The sequence below is a fragment of the Salvelinus alpinus genome, chromosome 2 (genome assembly GCF_045679555.1).
Source record: "Salvelinus alpinus chromosome 2, SLU_Salpinus.1, whole genome shotgun sequence".
Taxonomy (NCBI): Eukaryota; Metazoa; Chordata; class Actinopteri; order Salmoniformes; family Salmonidae; genus Salvelinus; species Salvelinus alpinus.
In genome coordinates, this window is record NC_092087.1 from 46,751,526 (window position 1) to 46,772,072 (window position 20,547).

General features: G+C 42.8%; 1 protein-coding gene across 16 annotated transcripts in view; it reads right to left on the minus strand.

Moving 5' to 3' along the window:
* The window catches only part of LOC139563217 (neurofascin-like), a 156,354-nt gene extending 136,542 nt beyond the window's left edge, over positions 1 to 19,812 (minus strand). For 9 of the 16 annotated variants that reach the window (XM_071381642.1, XM_071381701.1, XM_071381671.1 and 6 more), the window contains exon 1: positions 19,540 to 19,811. In XM_071381642.1, coding sequence (XP_071237743.1) covers positions 19,540 to 19,680 — 141 coding nt within the window. In that variant the 5' untranslated portion in view covers positions 19,681 to 19,811. Of the gene's footprint in view, positions 1 to 19,539 lie in introns of all 16 variants that reach the window. The other 7 variants (XM_071381788.1, XM_071381777.1, XM_071381770.1 and 4 more) reach the window with 4 other exon arrangements.
* Between the last annotated feature and the right edge of the window lie 735 nt (positions 19,813 to 20,547).

Genomic DNA, 20,547 nt, shown 5'->3' on the forward strand with positions numbered 1-20,547 from the left:
TAGGCCACAGGATGTTTTTGTGCTGGTCAATGGCAGTCAAGTCTGGAGTGAACCAAGGGCTATATCTGTTCTTAGTTCTACATTTTTTGAATGGGGCATGCTTATTTAAGATGGTGAGGAAGCACTTTTAAAGAACAACCAGGCATCCTCTACTCACGGGATGAGGTCAATATCCTTCCAGGATACCCGGGCCAGGTCGATTAGAAAGGCCTGCTCGCTGAAGTGTTTTTTAGGGAGCGTTTGACAGTGATGAGGGGTGGTCGTTTGACCGCGGGCCCCTTACGGATGCAGGCAATGAGGCAGTGATCGCTGAGATCCTGGTTGAAGACAGCAGAGGTGTATATAGAGGGCAAGTTTGTCAGGATGATATCTATGAGGGTGCCTATATTTTCAGATTTAGGGTTGTACCTGGTAGGTTCCTTGATAATTTGTGTGAGATTGATGGCACCTAGCTTAGATTGTAGGATGGCCGGGGTGTTAAGCATATCCCAGTTTAGGTCACCTAACAGTTCGAACTCTGAAGATAAATGAGGGGCAATCAATTCACATATGGAGTCCAGGGCACAGCTGGGGGCTGAGGGGGGTCTATAACAAGCGGCAACAGTGAGAGACTTATTTCTGGAAAGGTGGATTTTTAAAAGTAGAAATTCGAACAGTTTGGGCACAGACCTGGATAGTATGACAGAACTCTGCAGGCTATCTCTGCAGTAGTTTGCAACTCAGTCCTTTTTGGCAGTTCTATCTTGACGGAAATCGTTGTAGTTGGGGATGGAAATTTCAGAATTTTTGGTGGCCTTCCTAAGACAGGATTCAGACTAGGGCATCAGGGTTGTCGGAGTGTGCTGATGTTAACATGCATGAAACCAAGGCTTTTACGGTTACAGAAGTCAACAAATGAGAGCGCCTGGGGAATAGGTGTGATGCTGGGGGCTACAGAGCCTGCGTTAACCTCTATATCACCAGAGGAACAGAGGAGGAGTGGGATCAGGGTACGGCTAAAGGCTATAAGAACTGGTCGTCTAGTGCGTTGGGAACAGAGAATAAAAGGTGCAGATTTATGGGCGTGGTAGAATTGATTCAGGGCATAATGTACAGACAAGGTTATGGTAGGATGAGAGTACAGTGGGGGTAAACCTAGTCATTGAGTGATGATGAGAGAGCTTGCATCTCTGGAGACACCAGCTAAGCCAGGTGAGGTCTCCCCATGTGTGGGTTGTGTGACAAAAGAGCTATCTAAGGCATGTTGAGCTGGTTTAGAGGCTCTACAGTGAAATAAAACAATCACTAACCGAAACAGCAGAAGACAAGGCATATTGACATTAGAGAGAGGCATGTGAAGCCGAGTGATCATAGGGTCCAATGAGCAGCAATAGGTGAGTCCGGGAGACGATCGGTAGTCGCTACTATGCTAGGCGAGCGGGAGGCACGGCGTTCAGAAAGCTAGCGGGTCGGGGCTAGCAGATGGGTCTTTGGTGACAAGGCAACGGAAAAGCCTGTTGAAACCACATCGGACAATCGGCAGACCAGTCGTGATGGGTCGGCGGGGCTCCGTGTCGGCAATAAAGGGTCCATGCCAATTGGCAAAAGAGGTATGTAGCCCACGTATTAGCAGGTATACCTCTTCGGCTAGCCGGGAGATTGGCCTAGCTCGATGCTAGCTTAAGGCTAACTGTTGCTTGCTTTGGGACAGAGGCATTAGCCAGCGGTAGCCACTCGATTGCAGCTAGCTAGCTGCGATGATCCAGTGTAATGGCCCAGAGCTTGAAGCACGAATCCGGTGATGTGGTGAAGAAAAGCAGTCCGGTAATCGCGCTGTGCAGACTGGCAGGTATTGACCGAGCTAAAGCTGGCTGGTGACCGAGCTAAAGGTGAAGACCGCTAGCCATGGTTAACAGTGACTACTAGCTAGTAGCTTAACTAGCTATTAGCTAGTAGTCACTGTTAACCACTAGCTGCTGATGGAGGTTCCAGTTATAACGTATAAAAACAGCAGATCCGTACCCAATTGGTTGGGGCGGGTTGCAGGAAAGTATATTTAGATCGTGAGGATGATTAGGAGTAACTAGGAACCAGATGAACTACTTTGATTTGGGTCATATCATGTGAGTTTGATCAATCAGTTGATGTCCTGTTTCCACCCCCTTGATAATACTATTAAAACTTTGTTTTCACTGAGAATAGGCATTGGTCTGAAGAAAGGAAATTCACAATGACAATTCCACCTATGCTATACCAAGTAGCTGTCAAAGTGAGAGAGTAGGCTTTTCTGGATAGAACAGGTACTTTTGTGTATTCTATTTCTTGTGAGGTTTTCTGTCCTCAGATACAGAGAGCTGTGAAAGCCTGTCTGCAGATTAAGAGGTCCCAATGAAGAGCAGCGGTTCTCCGTCCTGGTCCTGGAAACTCAAAGGTGTGCACATTTTTGTTTTTGCCTTAGCACTACATAGCTGATTCAAATGGTCAAGTCATCATCAAGCTTCAAGTGGTGTTATTTTATTCATTTGTGACGTTATCCTTCATATGATCCTGCTATTATCACATGCTACACATGCACATGTATCTATCTATCCAATGTCATCATGATTTGTATAAGTGATATTATACTTATATTATACAGGAAGTATTATTAAAGAGATGCTTTACATTAAAATACAGATAGAGTTGTAGTAGTCCCAGAGTTAATGATCCAAGGTCAGTTTTGCATTTCACCTCCTAATGATTATGATGACTGACCGTGTTAGAATTTAAAAAACAAAGCTTAATCATGCTCTCTCTCTATCCATCTGTTTCTTGTCTGCAGGTATGTTTAGAAGTTAGAGAGGAAGCCAGTCCCGTCATCGCCACCTAACCCGCTCTTAAAATAACCTTCGAGCCGACTGGGAGCCCAAGACTGGTTAGGAGACACCGCTAGAGACACTATGTAATTGTGATGAACTGAGAGAATATTAGGGTAGCACTGTGATTCATTAATCATATGCTGTCTTCCCTGAACCTCTGTTTTACCCTCTTTCCTTTTCTGTCTTCTACACCTCTCTCCCCACCTCCTCCGTTTTTATAACGCACACCGTATGTGCATTGAAGTACAGATTGAACTTGTATTTATAATATAATAGTACAATTATAATATTTATAATGCATGTAATATGTATTTATAACACCTGGATAATGAACTTTCAATAAAGTGTTTCACATTCTCCACTGGTTGAAATTAAATATCTCATTGGAATTCTATACATATCCTGTGTTCTCAGATTAATGCAGATGAAGGGAGTTAAATATGCATAGGAAGTGTAGTGTACTGTTTTTTTCTGTATATATGAATTACAACTCAGCCTTTACCTAAATCATGTTTCTAGTCTATTGCATAGTTACAATGTGTAATCATTGGAGCAGGAGTGGTAAACACTGTTGAAGTGTATAATTGTAATACATACATGCAGACACAGCATCATTCAAAGAATGGAGTTTGATACACCTGGTATTGGATATGACTGAAAAAGAATGTCTCACAGAGATTCATACCAGAACCGCACCTTTATTTGCCAAGGAAGAGTAGATGATCAGTGAATATATTCAATGTACAGGCTACAATGTGGGGATCTCATTGGTGGTAATAACTACAGTACATGTATATAGGACTTGCATCCTTGGCACAATAAAGTTATATATTCTACTCAATCTATAGGCTACATTAATGCCATTCAAACTTGAAGTTGATACAACAATTATGATAGCTGAGGTTCATAGATAGGTTCTGAACTAATATTCATACCAAAAGTTTTAGGGTCCATACATAGATCGGCTACATACTGTAGCTAGCTACACATCCATAGGCATACAGTTATTTTTCTCCTCCACTACACAATAAGCAAATAAATAGTTAGCTAGCTATGATACTTCAGCTGCATTGCATGGCAAATATAAACAAGGCAAGCTAGCACAATTGTACATTCAATTTGCAGTAAATGCTTTAGCTAGCTAGATTCTTTACTGTTTCACAAGACAACAGCCTGGTTTGCTGGTTTTCTCAGGAGTCGCTAAAATATTAAACAACACGAATTACAAATTCATACTCATGTCATAACAGTAGCTAGCTAGCTGGCTAATGTTAGCTAGTCAGCTAACTTGCTGAATAGCGATTTTCGTAAATTAACTTTATGACAAAAAAATATGCACAATCGTTTGTCTCTACATTAACTAACATATTCTCCTTCCACCGTAATATTTTGTCAGCCATCTTTGCTGAAGAAAGTCACCAGGGACGGGTGGCTCATGTCAAATTCGTCATTGGAACCACTTGATATGATTGGTCATATAAAACCCTTCGGACCAAAATGCATAATGAGTGCTCTAGCTCCCCCTTGAGGTGTTCTGGAGCAACTAAGCTGTGAAGCTGGGTACCTCTTAGTCCCGTGGTGTAGGCTCGCAACTTTTAAAGGAGGAACCACTGTATGTGTAGGCAGGTTTTTTAGGATTGAAACCTTCTCAAACAGCCTAATTCATACTCTTAGAGATGCTTCTACAATAATGTGATTTGTACCGCATAAAAGGTAAAATATTGGATTCTTCACACACCACAGTAAGACATTATCCCATTATGGTTTGCTTTTGTACTTACAAGACCATCGGGCTTGATTAAGCTGTTTTGTCTTGTAGTCATGTGGTGCATGCCTGTATTTCCTTTAACCTTTATTTTAGCAAAACATGTAATAGATTTTAAAAAAAAAATCTGAATAACATCCTTTTTTGGTCAGTGGGTGTTTGGCAATAAGGCCCGAGGGGGTGTAGTATATGTTCAATCTACCACGGCAAAGGGCTGTTCAACATCCTGACCTTATTTAGCTTTACCTACTCCAAATATGGCATGATTCCACTATTTATATCAGTTTGAATCACTTTCAATGGGGCACTTTTATTTTGAAGGCGAAAAGCAAATTCCACTATTGTGGAATAATCCTTATTTTGGCTAGCTTCCACAGGTTTGCACAGCAGAGTTGAAAAATATCCAACACATAGCAGAGTTGTTAGTTTGGCACTGATGATCAGCACACATGTGGATTAAAATGCCAATAAGACAGGAGAAGGAGCGTACTGTGTCCACAGATCCATTTACATGTGAAAATGTCGGTTGGAACCGGAAACCAGAACCAAGCATGTCCCCTAAACAGGGGACTTTACATCTTAGAGGTTTAACGAAAGAATGGTCAAAATACTTCCTCTAGCAGGCGAACCCACAATGTTCTGATCAACAAGCATGACCTCTAACCATTACACTATGAAACCTGTTCTTACAATATTGACTTCGACAGACTATTTAAATGTCTGTAAGTGTTCATTCCAAAATTATTTTGTTCTTTCACTCAGTTATTTTTCTTGGTGAAAATATAATAGTCTAAAACAGTTGATTTGTTAAAAACAGACTAATTTAACCAAGTAGTTAACAAAGTTAGAAAGAATTTCCCTTTCTTTTGACTGCAAACTGCTAGCTGGCTGGCCTGCAACCTGATCTCATAGCATTTTATACTATTCTGTACATTAATCTAAGACAACCATTTAGTATTGTACAGTATGTATGGTAGGGCTGGGTGATATGGCCAAAATCTCATATCCCGATATAAGTAATTTCATATCCAGATAACGATCCATATCATGATATAGCACATTTTCTGTAATTCAATGAATAAATAGTTTATAAAAAATGAACACATGTAAAGGCCTATTTCTTATTACATTTTGAATTATACTCAACAAATAAAAGGTACTTACTCATATTTGATTATTTCTCCTTTTATTTAGAACCCTTGTACACATTTTAAATTAAGCATGTAACAAAATAAAATAAAATAAAAGGTAAATAGAAAACACTTAGTTCCAAACAAAATAAATATAGTCCTAAAAATAAATATTATTTTTTTTGGGGGGAGGGCTTGCCTGTTTTGCATGTTAATTTGGCTTTAATACGTATCACATATCAATATGCATTTGGCACCTTGGGTCGAGTGTTAGCACCAACTCACGAAACCCCCGTTTCTCGACCGTGTAAATTGGGGCCATGTCTTTGCAGATGTAAGTTGTAACGGCAGCTGTTATCTCCTTCCATCTTCGTGATTCTTTGCCATATGGTGTGCCGCGGGCAAAAGCCTCTTGCAACGTCTGAGTCGGGGGGTTGTTTTTGGGTCTCATCCATAGACTCTCTCCGTACTGTTTCACATGATTCCTGCGTAGGTGGTAAAAGAGGTTAGTAGTGTTTGAGCCTGTTGCCGGGACCGGCCTGAAGCATAATATGAAGATGACGGTTTTCTGGTCCGTGTCAGACTTTTCATACCCAAACCACGTCCATGAGACCGAAGTAGCCCCTCTTTTAGGTACGAGCTCCATGTTCCATGTCTCCGTGCTCTGTGTCACGTTCTCTCTCCTCCATATTTGTCTGTGTTGCAAATTTCCTTCCACAGGCACGTGTCCAATTGACGAATAATATTGCCGTAAAGAGTGTCATTTGCGACACAAAAAAATAAATAATAGAGCATAATATGAAACGATCGAACGTTTTTCTATCGTCACACGATATACTGTATATCTTCATATCGCCCAGCCCTAATGTATGCTATGTATTAATTTGTGGATGTCCCTAATCCATTTTGAATTACAATTTGTATGACATGTTCCGAATTGCAAATGGTATGATATGTTATGAATTTCAATTTGTACAAATGTTACACATTTCCAATACATATGAAATGTTATGAATTCCAATTGATTGTTGCTAACATGATCTAGGTGGCTAATGTTAATTTTAGCTAGGTGACTAACGTTAGCTAGGTTAGGGGTTAGGGTTATGGTTAGTGTTAGGAGTTATGTTAAAGGATTAAGGTTAGCTAACGTACTAAGTAGTTGCAAAGTAGCTAAAAAGTAGTAAGTAGTTGCCAAAGTTGGTAATTAGCTAAAGTGCAAAAGGTGTCCATGATAAGATTAGAACACTCAACCTTTGGGTTGCTAGACATTTGTGTTATACACCCATCCTTCACCCCAATCCACAAAAGTGGAGACAAAATTCACCCCAATAATTACCATGGAATTTTCATCAACAGTAATCTCAGAAAAATCAACAGCAGACTCCAACATTTCCTCAGTGAAAACAATGTCCTGAGCAAATTGGCTTCTTATCAAAATATTGTACGACAGACCACATATAAACCAGTGGAGGCTGTTGAGGGGAGGACGGCTCATAATAATGGCTATAATGGAGCGAATGGAATGGCATCAAACACAAAATGTGTTTGATGTATTTGAGACCATTCCACTTATTCCACTCCAACCATTACCACGATCCCATCTTCCCCAATTAAGGTGTGACCAACCTCCTGTGGTATACACCCTGCACACCCTTATTGACAAACAAACAAAACAAAAGCAAAGTCTTATCATGCATTGTTGATTTCAGAAAAGCTTTTGACTCAATTTGGCATGAGGGTATGCTATAAAAATGTATGGAAAGCAGTTTGGGGGGGGGGGGGGACATATGACATTATCAAATCAATGTACACAAACAACAAGTGTGCAGTTAAAATAAACCCAATAAACACATTTTATTTTCTCGGGGCCATGGGGTGAGACAGGGATGCAGCTTGAGCCCCACCCTCTTCAACAAATACACTGAGTATAGAAAACATTAAGAACACCTGCTCTTTCCATGACATAGGATGACCAGGTACATCCAGTTGAAAGCTATGATCCCTTATTGATGTCATTTGTTAAATCCACTTCAATCAGTGTAGATGAAGGCGAGGAGACAGGTTACAATATTTTTAAGCCTTGAGACAATTGAGACATGGATTGTGTATGTGTGCCATTCCAAGCGTGAATGGGCAATACAAAATATTGAAGTGCCTTTGAACGGAGTATGGTAGTGGGTGCTAGGTGCACCAGTTTGTGTCAAAAACATTTTTCCCGCTCAACAGTGTCCTTTGTGTATCAAGAATGGGTGGTGGACCAAAGGACATCCAGCCATCTTGACAAAACTGTGGGAAACATCCCTGTTGCTTAAGAAAAAATATTTCAGTCAGAGTGCAGTATAACTGCAGTCCATTGAGCCCAAATCACAATATGGTCACTATGATGTACCATCACACAAAACACTTCCACCAGTCAAATAAATCGAACATCACTTACAATCACTTGCTCCATCTTTCTCTCATTGATTCATCCCCATGTTCAGTGTTCCTTATTCTCTTTCTTTCTTAATAATCAATCCCCCCATCTTTTTCTCATACCCCTCTTCATTTTTCTCTTTCTTGGCCCACTTTCAAGAGAACAATGGAGACAATAGTACGTCCCCTGAGGGCAGCAGAGGGCCGGTTAAATTATCAAAAGACCCCAGCATCCCTCACCCCCCTCAGTCCCCACAGAGACACCCTCACACCTCCTCACCCCCGTCAGCCCGCCACCACTGTCCATCTGCCGGGAGAAGAGAGGAGAGCGGGAGAAGTGGGGAGGGGGATAGAGAGGGAAGGAGGGAAAGGTTGGGGGACTGTAGATGGTGACAGACTGTAAAGATCGAGAGTGTGTGAGGGAGAGAGAGAGAAAAAGGGGAAGAGGAGACGAGAGGGAGACACCGGGAGTGGGGGGAGAGAAAGGGAGACACTAGTGCAGGCTGTGTGTGTATGGTGACAGACTGCAGTCTCTCTCACTCTCTCATTCCTGTTTAATTTCTCTCATTGTTGCACATGAGCCTGTCGCGCTTGTCCCTGTCAGCTGGAGAGTGATGGTTACACACACCCACACACACACACACACACACACTCTAAATTTTAGTATAGTATACAAATTAAGAAATGTCAGATTGGAGAGGAATGTCACATTTTTGTATTTACACAATTTAACACATAGGCTATCAAAATAAACATGCAATTTCACTAATGCATTACACCTGATTACTGTTTTTTCCTTTTCATCTATTTTTCATATTGTTTTTTTATGTGTCCATTTTGTTTAAATGTACAGTATGTTATTTTATTTCTTTTTACCTTTATTTAACTAGGCAAGTCAGTTAAGAACAAATTATTGTTTACAGTGTCATCCAAACCCGGAAGACACTGGGCCAATTGTGCGCCACCCTATGGGACTCCCAATCACGGCCGGCTGTGACACAGCCTGGATTCGAACCAGGGTGTCCGTAGTGATGCCTCTAGCACTGAGATGCAGTGCCGTAGACCGCTGTGCCACTCGGGAGCCCTGTTACAGTTGTCTTAGGCCTATAGGGTCCTATGTAAAAAGGGGAGGTCATGATTATGTTTGTACACTTGTTTACAGGGATATGCTTCTTAATAAAACATTTTTGAAACAGGCCATTATACATACTTTTTATCATGGCATTTCATTATTATTATTCAGGTTATTGCATCATAAATATGAATCTACAAATTAAGAAATGCTAGGTTGGAGAGGATCTGTCACATTTTCATTTTGACACAACATTAACGCATGACAACATTATTATTATTATTAAATAAAGACATATTCCTACCTTGATGGTTGGCTTTTCTGCATGTAAAATTGTTTTTATACGGATCCTATTGTCACGCCCTGATCTGTTTCACCTGTCCTTGTGCTTGTCTCCACCCCCTTCCAGGTGTCACCCATCTTCCCCATTATCCCCTGGGTACTTATACCTGTGTTCTCTGTTTGTCTGTTGCCAGTTCGTCCTACCAGCGGTTTACCCTCTGTTCCTGTCTATTGATTGTTCCTGTTTTCCCAGTTTTTACCTTTTCTGCCCACCTTGACCCTGAGCCTGCCTGATGTCCTGTACCTTTGCCCCACTACTCTGGATTACCGACCTCTACCTGACCTGACCCTAAGCCTGCCTGCCTGCCTGCCGTCCTGTACCTTTGCCCCACTACTCTAGATTATCGACCCCTGCCTGCCTTGACCTGTCGTTTGCCTGCCCCTGTTGCTGTAATAAACAGTGTTACTTCAACATAGTCCGCATTTGGGTCTTACCTGAAACGTGATACCCATTTCAAAGCACAAAACCATTCACATGAAGTCCAATGTGTTTTTCTCCCACTTTTCCCAAAACATCACAAACCCTGCTGCTGCGGTCATTCAATGGCAGTAGCATTAGCATATGTTCTTCAAAGAGAGGATGCCGTAATGAGAGAAATAATATAGTCTAAGCTACTGAAAATAGGCATTTTACAAGAGTAAATCATGACAGGAGCATTTGATTATTATTAAAGAGTCCAGACAGGCTACTTTAGGAAACTTTCTGAATGGTCATATTAGGCATATAGAGAAGAATCAGCGAACTCACATACGTCACACCCCCGTAAAAGCACCTATCAATCAAAGCCACCAGCGTATGTCAAACACAAGAGAAAATATTTCTCCATTCCTTAAAATGTACAAAAAACCTTGGCCTACCTTAGGCTTTCCGGAAGTAGGCTATAAGATAATGAATTGACAAGGACAGTATGAAAGGGAGAGAGACAGCTATGCAATAGTATGAAGATGAAATTGACAATCATTAAAATAGAAGCCAATACACGCAACATGTCCATAGCCTAGTTATCAGCTTTGATTAGTCTATAAATTAAGAAGAGATTACATATCAAATTACACCATGCCAGGTTGGATTGGATTGGCGCATTGTCCATTTCACAGAAAACGAGTGCATCATAGGCCTCAGAGCCAGAACAACATTGTCGATTGCCATGAATAATTCATGAATAGTCAGACACATCCAACTTTTTTTTTTTTTAAGATTGATTGATTTATTTGCTAGCGAGCAATGAAAATGTGCATTGTAGAAAATAAAGTCCACACATCAAACAATGTTTTTGCTGACGTGTAATAGCCTATAGGCTAGCGCTTCTACACCCCCGCACATCCAGCAGTTTAGCTGCCGGAGCATCATACGACAGCTGGAAAGAGGATGAGATGTAGACAGATCAACAGACAGACTAAGTTAACAAAGCAATTGCTTATAATCAATCGTAAACACGCCCGCTATAAGGTCAAGTTTATCTACATGAAAAGAAAGTTCATCATTTGTATATATTTTTGCAGGTGTTATTGTATGTGTATTTCAGGGCTACTGTGGAGAGGGTCACGGCAAAGAAACACACTGGGTAAAATGACACAGTACTGCCGGCAATCAGAGCAAGCGTGACGCGACAGTTGATAGTGGTTGTACTGTACACTCCACTAGAATCTAACTGCATCTATTAAGACATTGCACGGCCATTCTGTCTACAGCAATGGCCCCTGTGTCACTACAGGAAAACAGACCATCGTCATTAGTTACAATTAGACTTTTACTGTAATTAATTAGAACTGCTTTATATACTGTAGCTGAAACAACCACCTGGAGACACCACACACACACACACACGCCTCCCTAATGGAGGACTGTGACCCCTGACCCTATCCCATCAGCCATCATTAACACTGCAGTGCTATATGGCCCACAGACACACACCTGCCTGAACAGGAGGGGTTTAAAATAACGACGGTAGTAATTATAGACGACAACACTGGGGGTGATGTAGTGGAATAAGAACACAAAGGGAGGAATAGAATCGAATCGAGTCCCACTCTTTTTTTCCCTCAGCTCTCACTCAACAACCATGACAGGTGCCATCATGACCCTTTTAGGTTTTGGGTCACGCTCCTCTAACCCCTCACCCATACAGTACACACATAGCTCTCTTCACCGCTCTCTGTAACCCTAGGAGTGGGCAAGGGTCGTTTTTTTGGGGTCAAAATACCCCGTCACCCCTAACACCAGGGTGACAAAGCCAATCATATCAGGTGACACCCCCAGTCACACTCTCGTTGATCCACTGATGGGTTAACGTAATCAATAAGCTACAGACAGCTAGCCAGGGGACACACACACACACATGGCTGGGGAAAACCATATGTGGTTAATGAGAAATTCAGACAGAGGGAGGGTCTCCTTTGTTGGCAGGTTTGGGACATTCAGACTGAAAACAAAAGTCTATTGTGGTGTCTGCTCCTCACCTGTCCTCTCTACCAGTCATCAATAGTGGGAACACTGTGATAGGCTTATATGTCAACAGCTGCTAGACAGGGTCGGAAGGAAGGTAGTTTTAGGACTTTAATTGTCTGATCAAGCCAGAACTACCTTGAAAACAATGGCAATTGTTACTAAGTGGACAACCTTGCCAAATAAATACAACGGAATGATCAATCACTCTCATTCAAATGCTTTATCCAGACCAAAAATATTTTATCATAAAATGTTAGGATATTTTACAACATCTGATGAGATGTCAATGTCCTTATATCAAAAATACTTACATAAAAAGCAGGTCTTTATGTCATTGATTGATTGATTGATTTGACATGGAAATTCATACCTAATAAACAGTGCTTTTAGGGTGAGAGCACCATAAAAACATTCATTTTCATCGTTTTCCAAATAGTCAAATAAAAATAAAGTGAATATATTGGAGTACCAGCAGCTACAATAGCCGATTTCCTGCACTCACCAAGGGGTCATACATCTCTGTGGTGAGGAGCGTTAGCCAAGGGCCTACAGACAGACTAGTAATGATTAGAGGATTTACTATAGGCTCATTTCCTCTTTGAAGAACGCCAGATGCTACCTACAGATGTGCCCTAATAAAACTAACCAGCACACGCACACACACGCACACACACACACACACACACACACACACACACACACACACACACACACACACACACACACACACACACACACACACACACACACACACACACACACACACACACACACACACACACACACACGCCACATACAGACAGACATGCACACATACAAAATGCAGCTCCTAACATGTCTAAATAGGATAGAAGAACAGAAGAACATAGAATAGAACACTATCATTTAGTGTTGTGTGCTTAGTTCTATGTGGTTTAAAGAAGAGTATAGAATAGGTATAGCCACCATAGGGTAAACACAGTGTCTACAAGAAAGATATATTAGTAACTTATCTGAAAACATTTAGTTTGAGTTTTCCTGCTCTGCTTTAGTCGTTATCAAAGCTGAAAAGTCCCCTGTCGGATTTGTCCTTGATGCATCTGTATGTCTTAACGTTGCAGTGCTACGTGCAGGTGTGAAGCAGAAGAGTGCAGACACACACACGCACACACGCGCACACACACACACACACACACACACACACACACACACACACACACACACACACACACACACACACACACACACACACACACACACACACACACACACACACACACACACACACACACACACACACACACAGGGGAAGGGAGAGATGCACCTGGTAACTGGAAGTAGATACAGTGCCACAGATGTTGAAGTCAGCGTTGTGTGTGTGACTATGTGTGTAGCTGCCTTCTACTGTGTGTGTAGCTGTGCCTAACTGTGTACTTAACTGAGTGTGTATGAGTGTGTGCGTGTGCGTGTGCACCCTGCTCTGCCCTGTGTGTTATTATTAGTGCACACATCAGAGTGCACCGGAATCCATTCACGTCTTTTGACCAACAAAAACAAAACATCGCTACTGTCATTGAGGGTTTGAGGGACTTTCAGAACAAACGAGACAACGTAAAATGAGTCCTCTATAACAGTATTTTCTAGTAAGTGTAGGCCTCTTTCCCCGCTAGCTTTGATGCTACACTTCAAAACCTGTCAATGGACATTTTGTTTAGTCTAGGTCTCTTTGTGTCTCTTTGAAAAGAAAACATACACACGCTACTGATCAAAGGAGAGAGAAACAGACAGGCAGACAGAGAGATGGCCACAGGCGTCAAGTGCACTCCCTTCTGCCTTCTAGAATTATGACTTGCCTAAACTTTTCTAGAGATTTGAATGTTGTATAAATGCTACACTGTACTCCCCATGTGGCTAGCGAGGCATCCAGTTGTCTGTGTAGCTTACTTTGTGTTTGTCTTGTGTTTGTTGGCAGTTCTTGGAGCTCCTTTCGTGTACTTCCGCACTCTATCACGAGGCACACCTGCGAACATGTCCATATACATGTAATTTTGTCAATGTATTATTTTGTTTAGTGAGATCTCTCTGGTTCCAACCAGTTAATTGGTCAAGTGCACCCCTATTAGTTTAGGCAATGATTTTGCCCGGAGAGAGGTTCAACGAGGTTACAACCAGTTAATTGGTTATGTTCAACATTTTGTTTTGTTTCTTTTTCGCAGACATTATTATTTACCTCTACCACTGCTACCACCATCACTATTTTGGACATCATCCTCCTGCCTGCCTTAAAGACCATTCCCTTTTCACACACACGCACGCACGCACGCACGCACGCACGCACGCACGCACGCACGCACGCACACACACACACACACACACACACACACACACACACACACACACACACACACACACACACACACACACACACACACACACACACACACACACACAGAGGAGGAAGCAAGAACCCAAAACATAGAGTAACCTTAAGACATAATGCACAATGTATTGATCATATCAACAATGCACATTTTACACAGAATAACCCTTAGTCATCCTGTCTGCTCGATGTAAGGGCTCTCGCTCTCTCTTTCTCTCTCTGTGCCTCCAGACTGATGTCTCAGTGGAGGCCTGAGTGAATCCTGGAGCTGAGCCAGTGTTCCTACCACCTTACAGGCAGCTCCTCCCTGGGTCAGAGTCTACAGGAAATTCTCCTCCCTCCATCCCTCCCTCACTCTCTCCATCCATCCTGGCTCACAGCCAGACGATGCGCTTAAAAGTGACCTCGCCCAGATGCACTTCTCTCTGTCTCCTTCTCTCTCTCTCTCTCCGTTCCCACACCTCTCCCTTTCTGCTCAGCCCTTCCCTCAGGAAGAAGTTGTTATTTCGTGTTTAAAAATAGAAACTGGAAACAAAGGCCTCTGGATGGGAAACCTGGGGGAAGAAGGGAGAAGGGAGGTGGGAGGGCAGGAGGGAGGGAGGGAGGGAAAAGAAGGATGGAGGAGGGAGGGAGGGAAGAGAAAGACAAGTTTCTCATGATGGGATGACTCAACCTATGAAAGGATGCATTTGCTGTGCATGTGTGTGGTGTGTGTGTGTGTGTGTGTGTGCGTTCGTGTGCATTCTAGCTTTAAACAAAGCACAGTGTATGGATCAGACTGTATCTTCCTGACCTACAGAATGAGACTTGAGTGCCAGGTCTGAATTAAAACCTGCAGTTCTTCTAGCTGTCTGGCTCAGTCCAATGCCAGATGAGCCACTGAGAGGACAGCAGGCTTCTCTAATGCAGATTTAATTGACCTATCGCGGCGCACCTCCACGGGTCTACCCCAGGACTGACTGCCATCCAGTGCTCCAATCAGCTGACAACATGCCAGAGACAGGGATCACTGGGAAAGAGGCCATATGGCCCAAACACAGTGTGAGGAACTGGGATGGGATGGTCGGGTGGACAGACACGCCTGTGTGTGTGTGTGTGTCTGTGTGTGTGTGTGTGTGTGTGTGTGTGTGTGTGTGTGTGTGTGTGTGTGTGTGTGTGTGTGTGTGTGTGTGTGTGTGTGTGTGTGTGTGTGTGTGCGTGCGTGCACACATTCACACACACACACACACACACACACACACACACACACACACACACACACACACACACACACACACACACACACACACACACACACACACACACACACACATATACAAACAAAGAAATACATACATACTGGGTATGTTTCTGGGATAGATGCACCTGCTTGTGTAAGCGCTAAACTAAGCCAACACAGTTTCTGGGTTTGACTCAGACTGGAATCAAACAAAGGGCCTGTGAGGTAAAAGGGGGAAACATCTAGGATGTGTTTACAAACTACCCTGGGGAGAAGGGTCTATTGGAGCAAACCTGTAATGTTTGACTTGATCCAGTTCAGCCATTAACATCCAAAAGCCATTCAGCATTGAGACACTGGAGGTCTGTTCTGCTACCAGTCACATCAGTGGAGTAACAACAGAGTTTTACATGGAATATCAGCACCTGGTGGTGAAACATATGTACTGCAACACAGAGAGAAATCCCAAACCACCACTAGAACACAAGACCTCCATTAACCACTAGACTCATGAAGACAAAGAGGTATCAGGAGAGCTTCAGGTATTCGAAAACCACAGATCCTCCTGGAGGGAATAGTACTAGAAAATCTAAATCAAAAATTCTAACCACAAATAGGTACTAAGTAGCATAACAAATCAAAGTCCAAGCAATTGTGTGAGTTTGAAAGTTAAAAAGCTTTGAATGTGTGAGCTAAGATATTATTAAAATACACCACTAGACTCAGTCAGGTACTGTTGCCCAATTCCAAATGGACTCCTAGTCCCTTCTCGATAGGCACTTGTGTAGATCTGAATAGACTGGATAGGTGTTAGCAATGTTAATAACTGTAAGCTTTTGCTTACATGTCTTTAAAGCCTGACGACATCCGACTCCAGCTTCCCGGTTTCCCTTTATGACGAGGCATTGTATTTTTGTGTGTGTGTGTGTGTGTGTGTGTGTGGTGCATTCTTATTGTGATGGATCTACTGTAGATATGCATCTCCTAGAGCAGTAGATTAGAAATGGAAACAGTTTAATGTATACTGAACAAAAAAATGTAACCAACATACAAAGATTTGACAAAATTACAGTTCATATAAGGAAATAAGTCAATTGAAATAAATTCATTAGGCTCTAATCTATGGATTTCACATGACTGGGAATACAGATATGCATCTGATGGTCACAGATACCTTAAAAAAAGGTAGAGGTGTGATTCAGAAAACCAGTCAGTATCTGGTGTAACCGCCATTAATCCTGTGCAGCGCGACACATCTCCTTCAGATAGAGTTAATTAGGCTGTTTATTGTGGCCTGTGGAATGTTGTTCCACTCCGCTGTGCGAAGTTACTGGATATTGGCAGGAACTGGAGAATGCTGTCATACAAGTCGATCCAGAGCATACCAAACATGCTCAATGGGTGACATGTCAGGTGAGTATGCAGGCCATGAAAGAACTGGGCTATTTTCAACTGTCAGGAATTGTGTACAGATCCTTGCGACATGGGGCCGTGCATTATTATGCTGAAACATGAGGTGATGGCAGCGGATGAATGGCACTACAATGGGCATCATGATCTCATTACGGTATCTCTGTGCATTCATATTGCCATAGATAAAATGCAATTGTGTTTGTTGTCCGTAGCTTATGCCTGCCTATACCATAACTCCGCGGCCACCATGGGGCACTCTGTTCACAACGTTGACATCAGCAAACCGCTCGTCAACACGACACCATACATGTGTTCTGTGGTTGTGAGGCAGGTTGGACGTACTGACAAATTCTCTAAAACAAAGTCGGAGGTGGCTTATGGTAGATTATGGTAAATTCTCTGGTAACAGCTCTGGTTGACACTCCTGCCAATTGCACGCTACCCCCAAAACATGAGACAAAACTGCATATTTCAGAGCGGCCTTTTATTGATCAGTGTCGATCAGTAGCAATTAATATGGTAATAGATCTATGTTTCTATGCTTCTGCATCCAAACCCTGATCGGTGAGGTCATTAGTGCAAGCTGAGTATATATGGGGTCAAATAAAGTAAATTTTCTCTATTCTACAGATAAGATATTGAAATCAAATGATGTCCAATTAATTTGTTTGTTCAGAGCAATTCAGACAAGGATCCTTCGTTCCCTCTTTCCCTCCATTCCTCCATCCTGGCTACCAATTAAGACCAACTTCCTTCCTTAATAATAGAACAAAGGAAAATGTTGTAATTCTATTATTAGATAAGGAAAGAGATGATCGTTTTTTAAGACTGCATGTCCGTCTGTCTGTCCATCTATTGATGTTGCTATCTCCATTGTGATCCACAGCCATGCTCCTCTACTATTTCTATTCAACAGGACTTTTTCACTCTCCAAATCATCTGAGCTCAGTCGGTCAGTCCGTCTGTCCGCCTGTCCGTCAGTCAGTCAGTCGGACGGACGGACGGACTGACCGACTGACTGACGGACGGTCAGTCAGTCAGTCAGTCGGTCGGTCGGTCAGTCGGTCTGTCCGTCAGTCAGTCAGTCAGTCAGTCAGTCAGTCCGTCCGTCCGTCCGTCCGTCAGTCTGTGAGGGGGGTCTTTGTTACAGTTCCAGCTGACATCTGTCCAGTGCTGCTGCTGTGTTTAAGCTGTCCCAGAGATGGCCTGCTGGGAGGGAGAGAAGAGGGACAGATGTTCCCCTCTATAGCCCTTATGTAACGCCATCAACCACAGGCCACAGCCCAGGTACTGATACACACACACATATGCACAGTTGCACACACAAATATACACACACACACACATGCACACATGCAAATGCGCGCACACGTACACACACGTACACACACACACACACAGGGTAAACACAGCTACAGCTAATACAGCCCTGTCTAGGTTAAATAATATGTCCCAATGTCAGACATGTGACGACATGATAGCTCATCATATGTATTTGGCCCTGCAGTGTAAGAGGACGTTTGCCCTGGAATCTGATCACAGGTCAGTTATGCATTCCCCCCTTAATTATGTTTAGGATTGGAGGTGGATAAACTGATCCTAGATTTGTGCTTTAGTGCAATTTCTACCCAAAGCATGTTGGGCCTACACTACACACTGTCCTCCCTATATGCAGGTGCACAAAAACCCACACAGACCCAATGCAAGACAAGAGATAGGTTATTAGTTTGCTCCACTTAGACAGCAGGTAAATGAAACTCAGCTGAAGCACAAGGCTATACATGTTGAATTCCACCCAAATGTATAAGCAGGGAATAGGCCTAGTTAAGTAAACGTGTGTCCTTACACAGAGGCCTTGCAGATGGATGAATCAGAACGCTCAACAAAATACTCTCCCATGAAAGCCAAGGGACCATTGGCTGGTTTGGTGACATGACCTGATTCAGATAAACAAACCGATCCCCTGAATTATCTCTGCATGACCAGTCACTCACTCTCACTTCAAGGAGCGCTAGTATCATCCTCCCTCTCTCTAGGATCATTTACAGTACCAGCCATCTCTGCCCGCAGCCCCTGGCCTAACAAAACAACCCTGCTAACAACATTTCAATAGCTCGTTTGTCTCCTCTACAGCTCGATATTATGTCAAACATCACAACTACCTACAAATACGTAAATGTGATGGGTGTGTGGAATAAACGACTGTACTTTCCATAGATTCTGGGCCTGTTTATAATTTGCGCAGAGCAGCAAAAAATCACCCACCGCAGCATCTTTCAACGACGCGCAGAGCGTTGGGCTCGGCTCGGCCCAATTCCCGGCCAGGAACGACTGCAGATTAACTACAAGGCCAGGGCTTTACCGACAACCTCTACCGTCTTTACGGAAGACGCAGCATCCCTTCACATCATCATTTAATCTCCTCCATCTCTAACTCTTCATAAACCCGCTAGCCGCTAGTCAATATGACACCACCCGATGCGCAAGTGTGCTATTATTAGAAGACTGTTATATTAATATAGTGCTGCTGTTGCTTACCTGTGCCGTGACAGTAGAGATATCGCTGTTTCTTCTCCTTCTCTCCGCGACGTGTGTCAGCTCTGCAGTAGCGTACGCTGTGTATGAGAGAGTGTGTGTCCGTGCTCTCTCCTTTCGTGTAATGCGGTACAGGTCTCTCATGGATTCTCTCCTACCTCTCTCGCTCTCTCCGTTTCTTATTCAGTCTCTCTCTTCCTGTTCCTCCTCTCTCCCTATCCGTCAAGCCTCAATCGCATCTTCGACTGGAGCACGCTGCTATCGGGAGGAGTGCAAGGCGCGCGCCCCGGGTACCACTGGACAGGTGTTAATGGGGGTTGAGGGGGGAAGGGGGGTAAACTGGTGACAATAGAATCCTGCTGGTGCGGTGTTAATTGTTGAAGGAGAGGTGGAGGTTACGGTGAATAATTAGGTAATATTTGGTTGAGACGTTGATCAATGAGATTACAATATTCACCCACTCAAAAAGACAGCCAAAAGTTAGTTGAATTTCCAATGTGTTATCACTATGCTTTCAGCCATCGAAAAGCACAGCTAAATTCCAATGGAAAACCAAAGCCAGATATTTGGTTTAGTTATCACCCAAATGTCTATCACAGTGCTTTAAACCATTTAAAAGCACAGCAATGTTGAAATGGGAATAAAATATCTGATATTTTGTTTATTTAAACAACAGATTGTGTTATCACTGTGCTTCATCTACAGTGGTGACCCTTCATTCATCACCTGTTTTGAGCACCATATTTTTTTTTATTTTTTTTTTAAATTGGGGGGGGGGGGGGGCTTGCCTGTTTTGCATGTTATTTTGGTACATGTCACATACAATTTGCAAACAATGTAAAAAAAAATATATATATAATTGAGTTAATAAAGCTGTGGTGGTGGGGCAGGCCAGCAGAAAATAGGAGCATTTCACCGTGATTGGCTCAGCATTGCACCGTGATTGGCTCAGTGTTCTGTCACTCATGGGGACACTATGTCACCCGTCGTTAGTAAGGGTAGACATCAAGA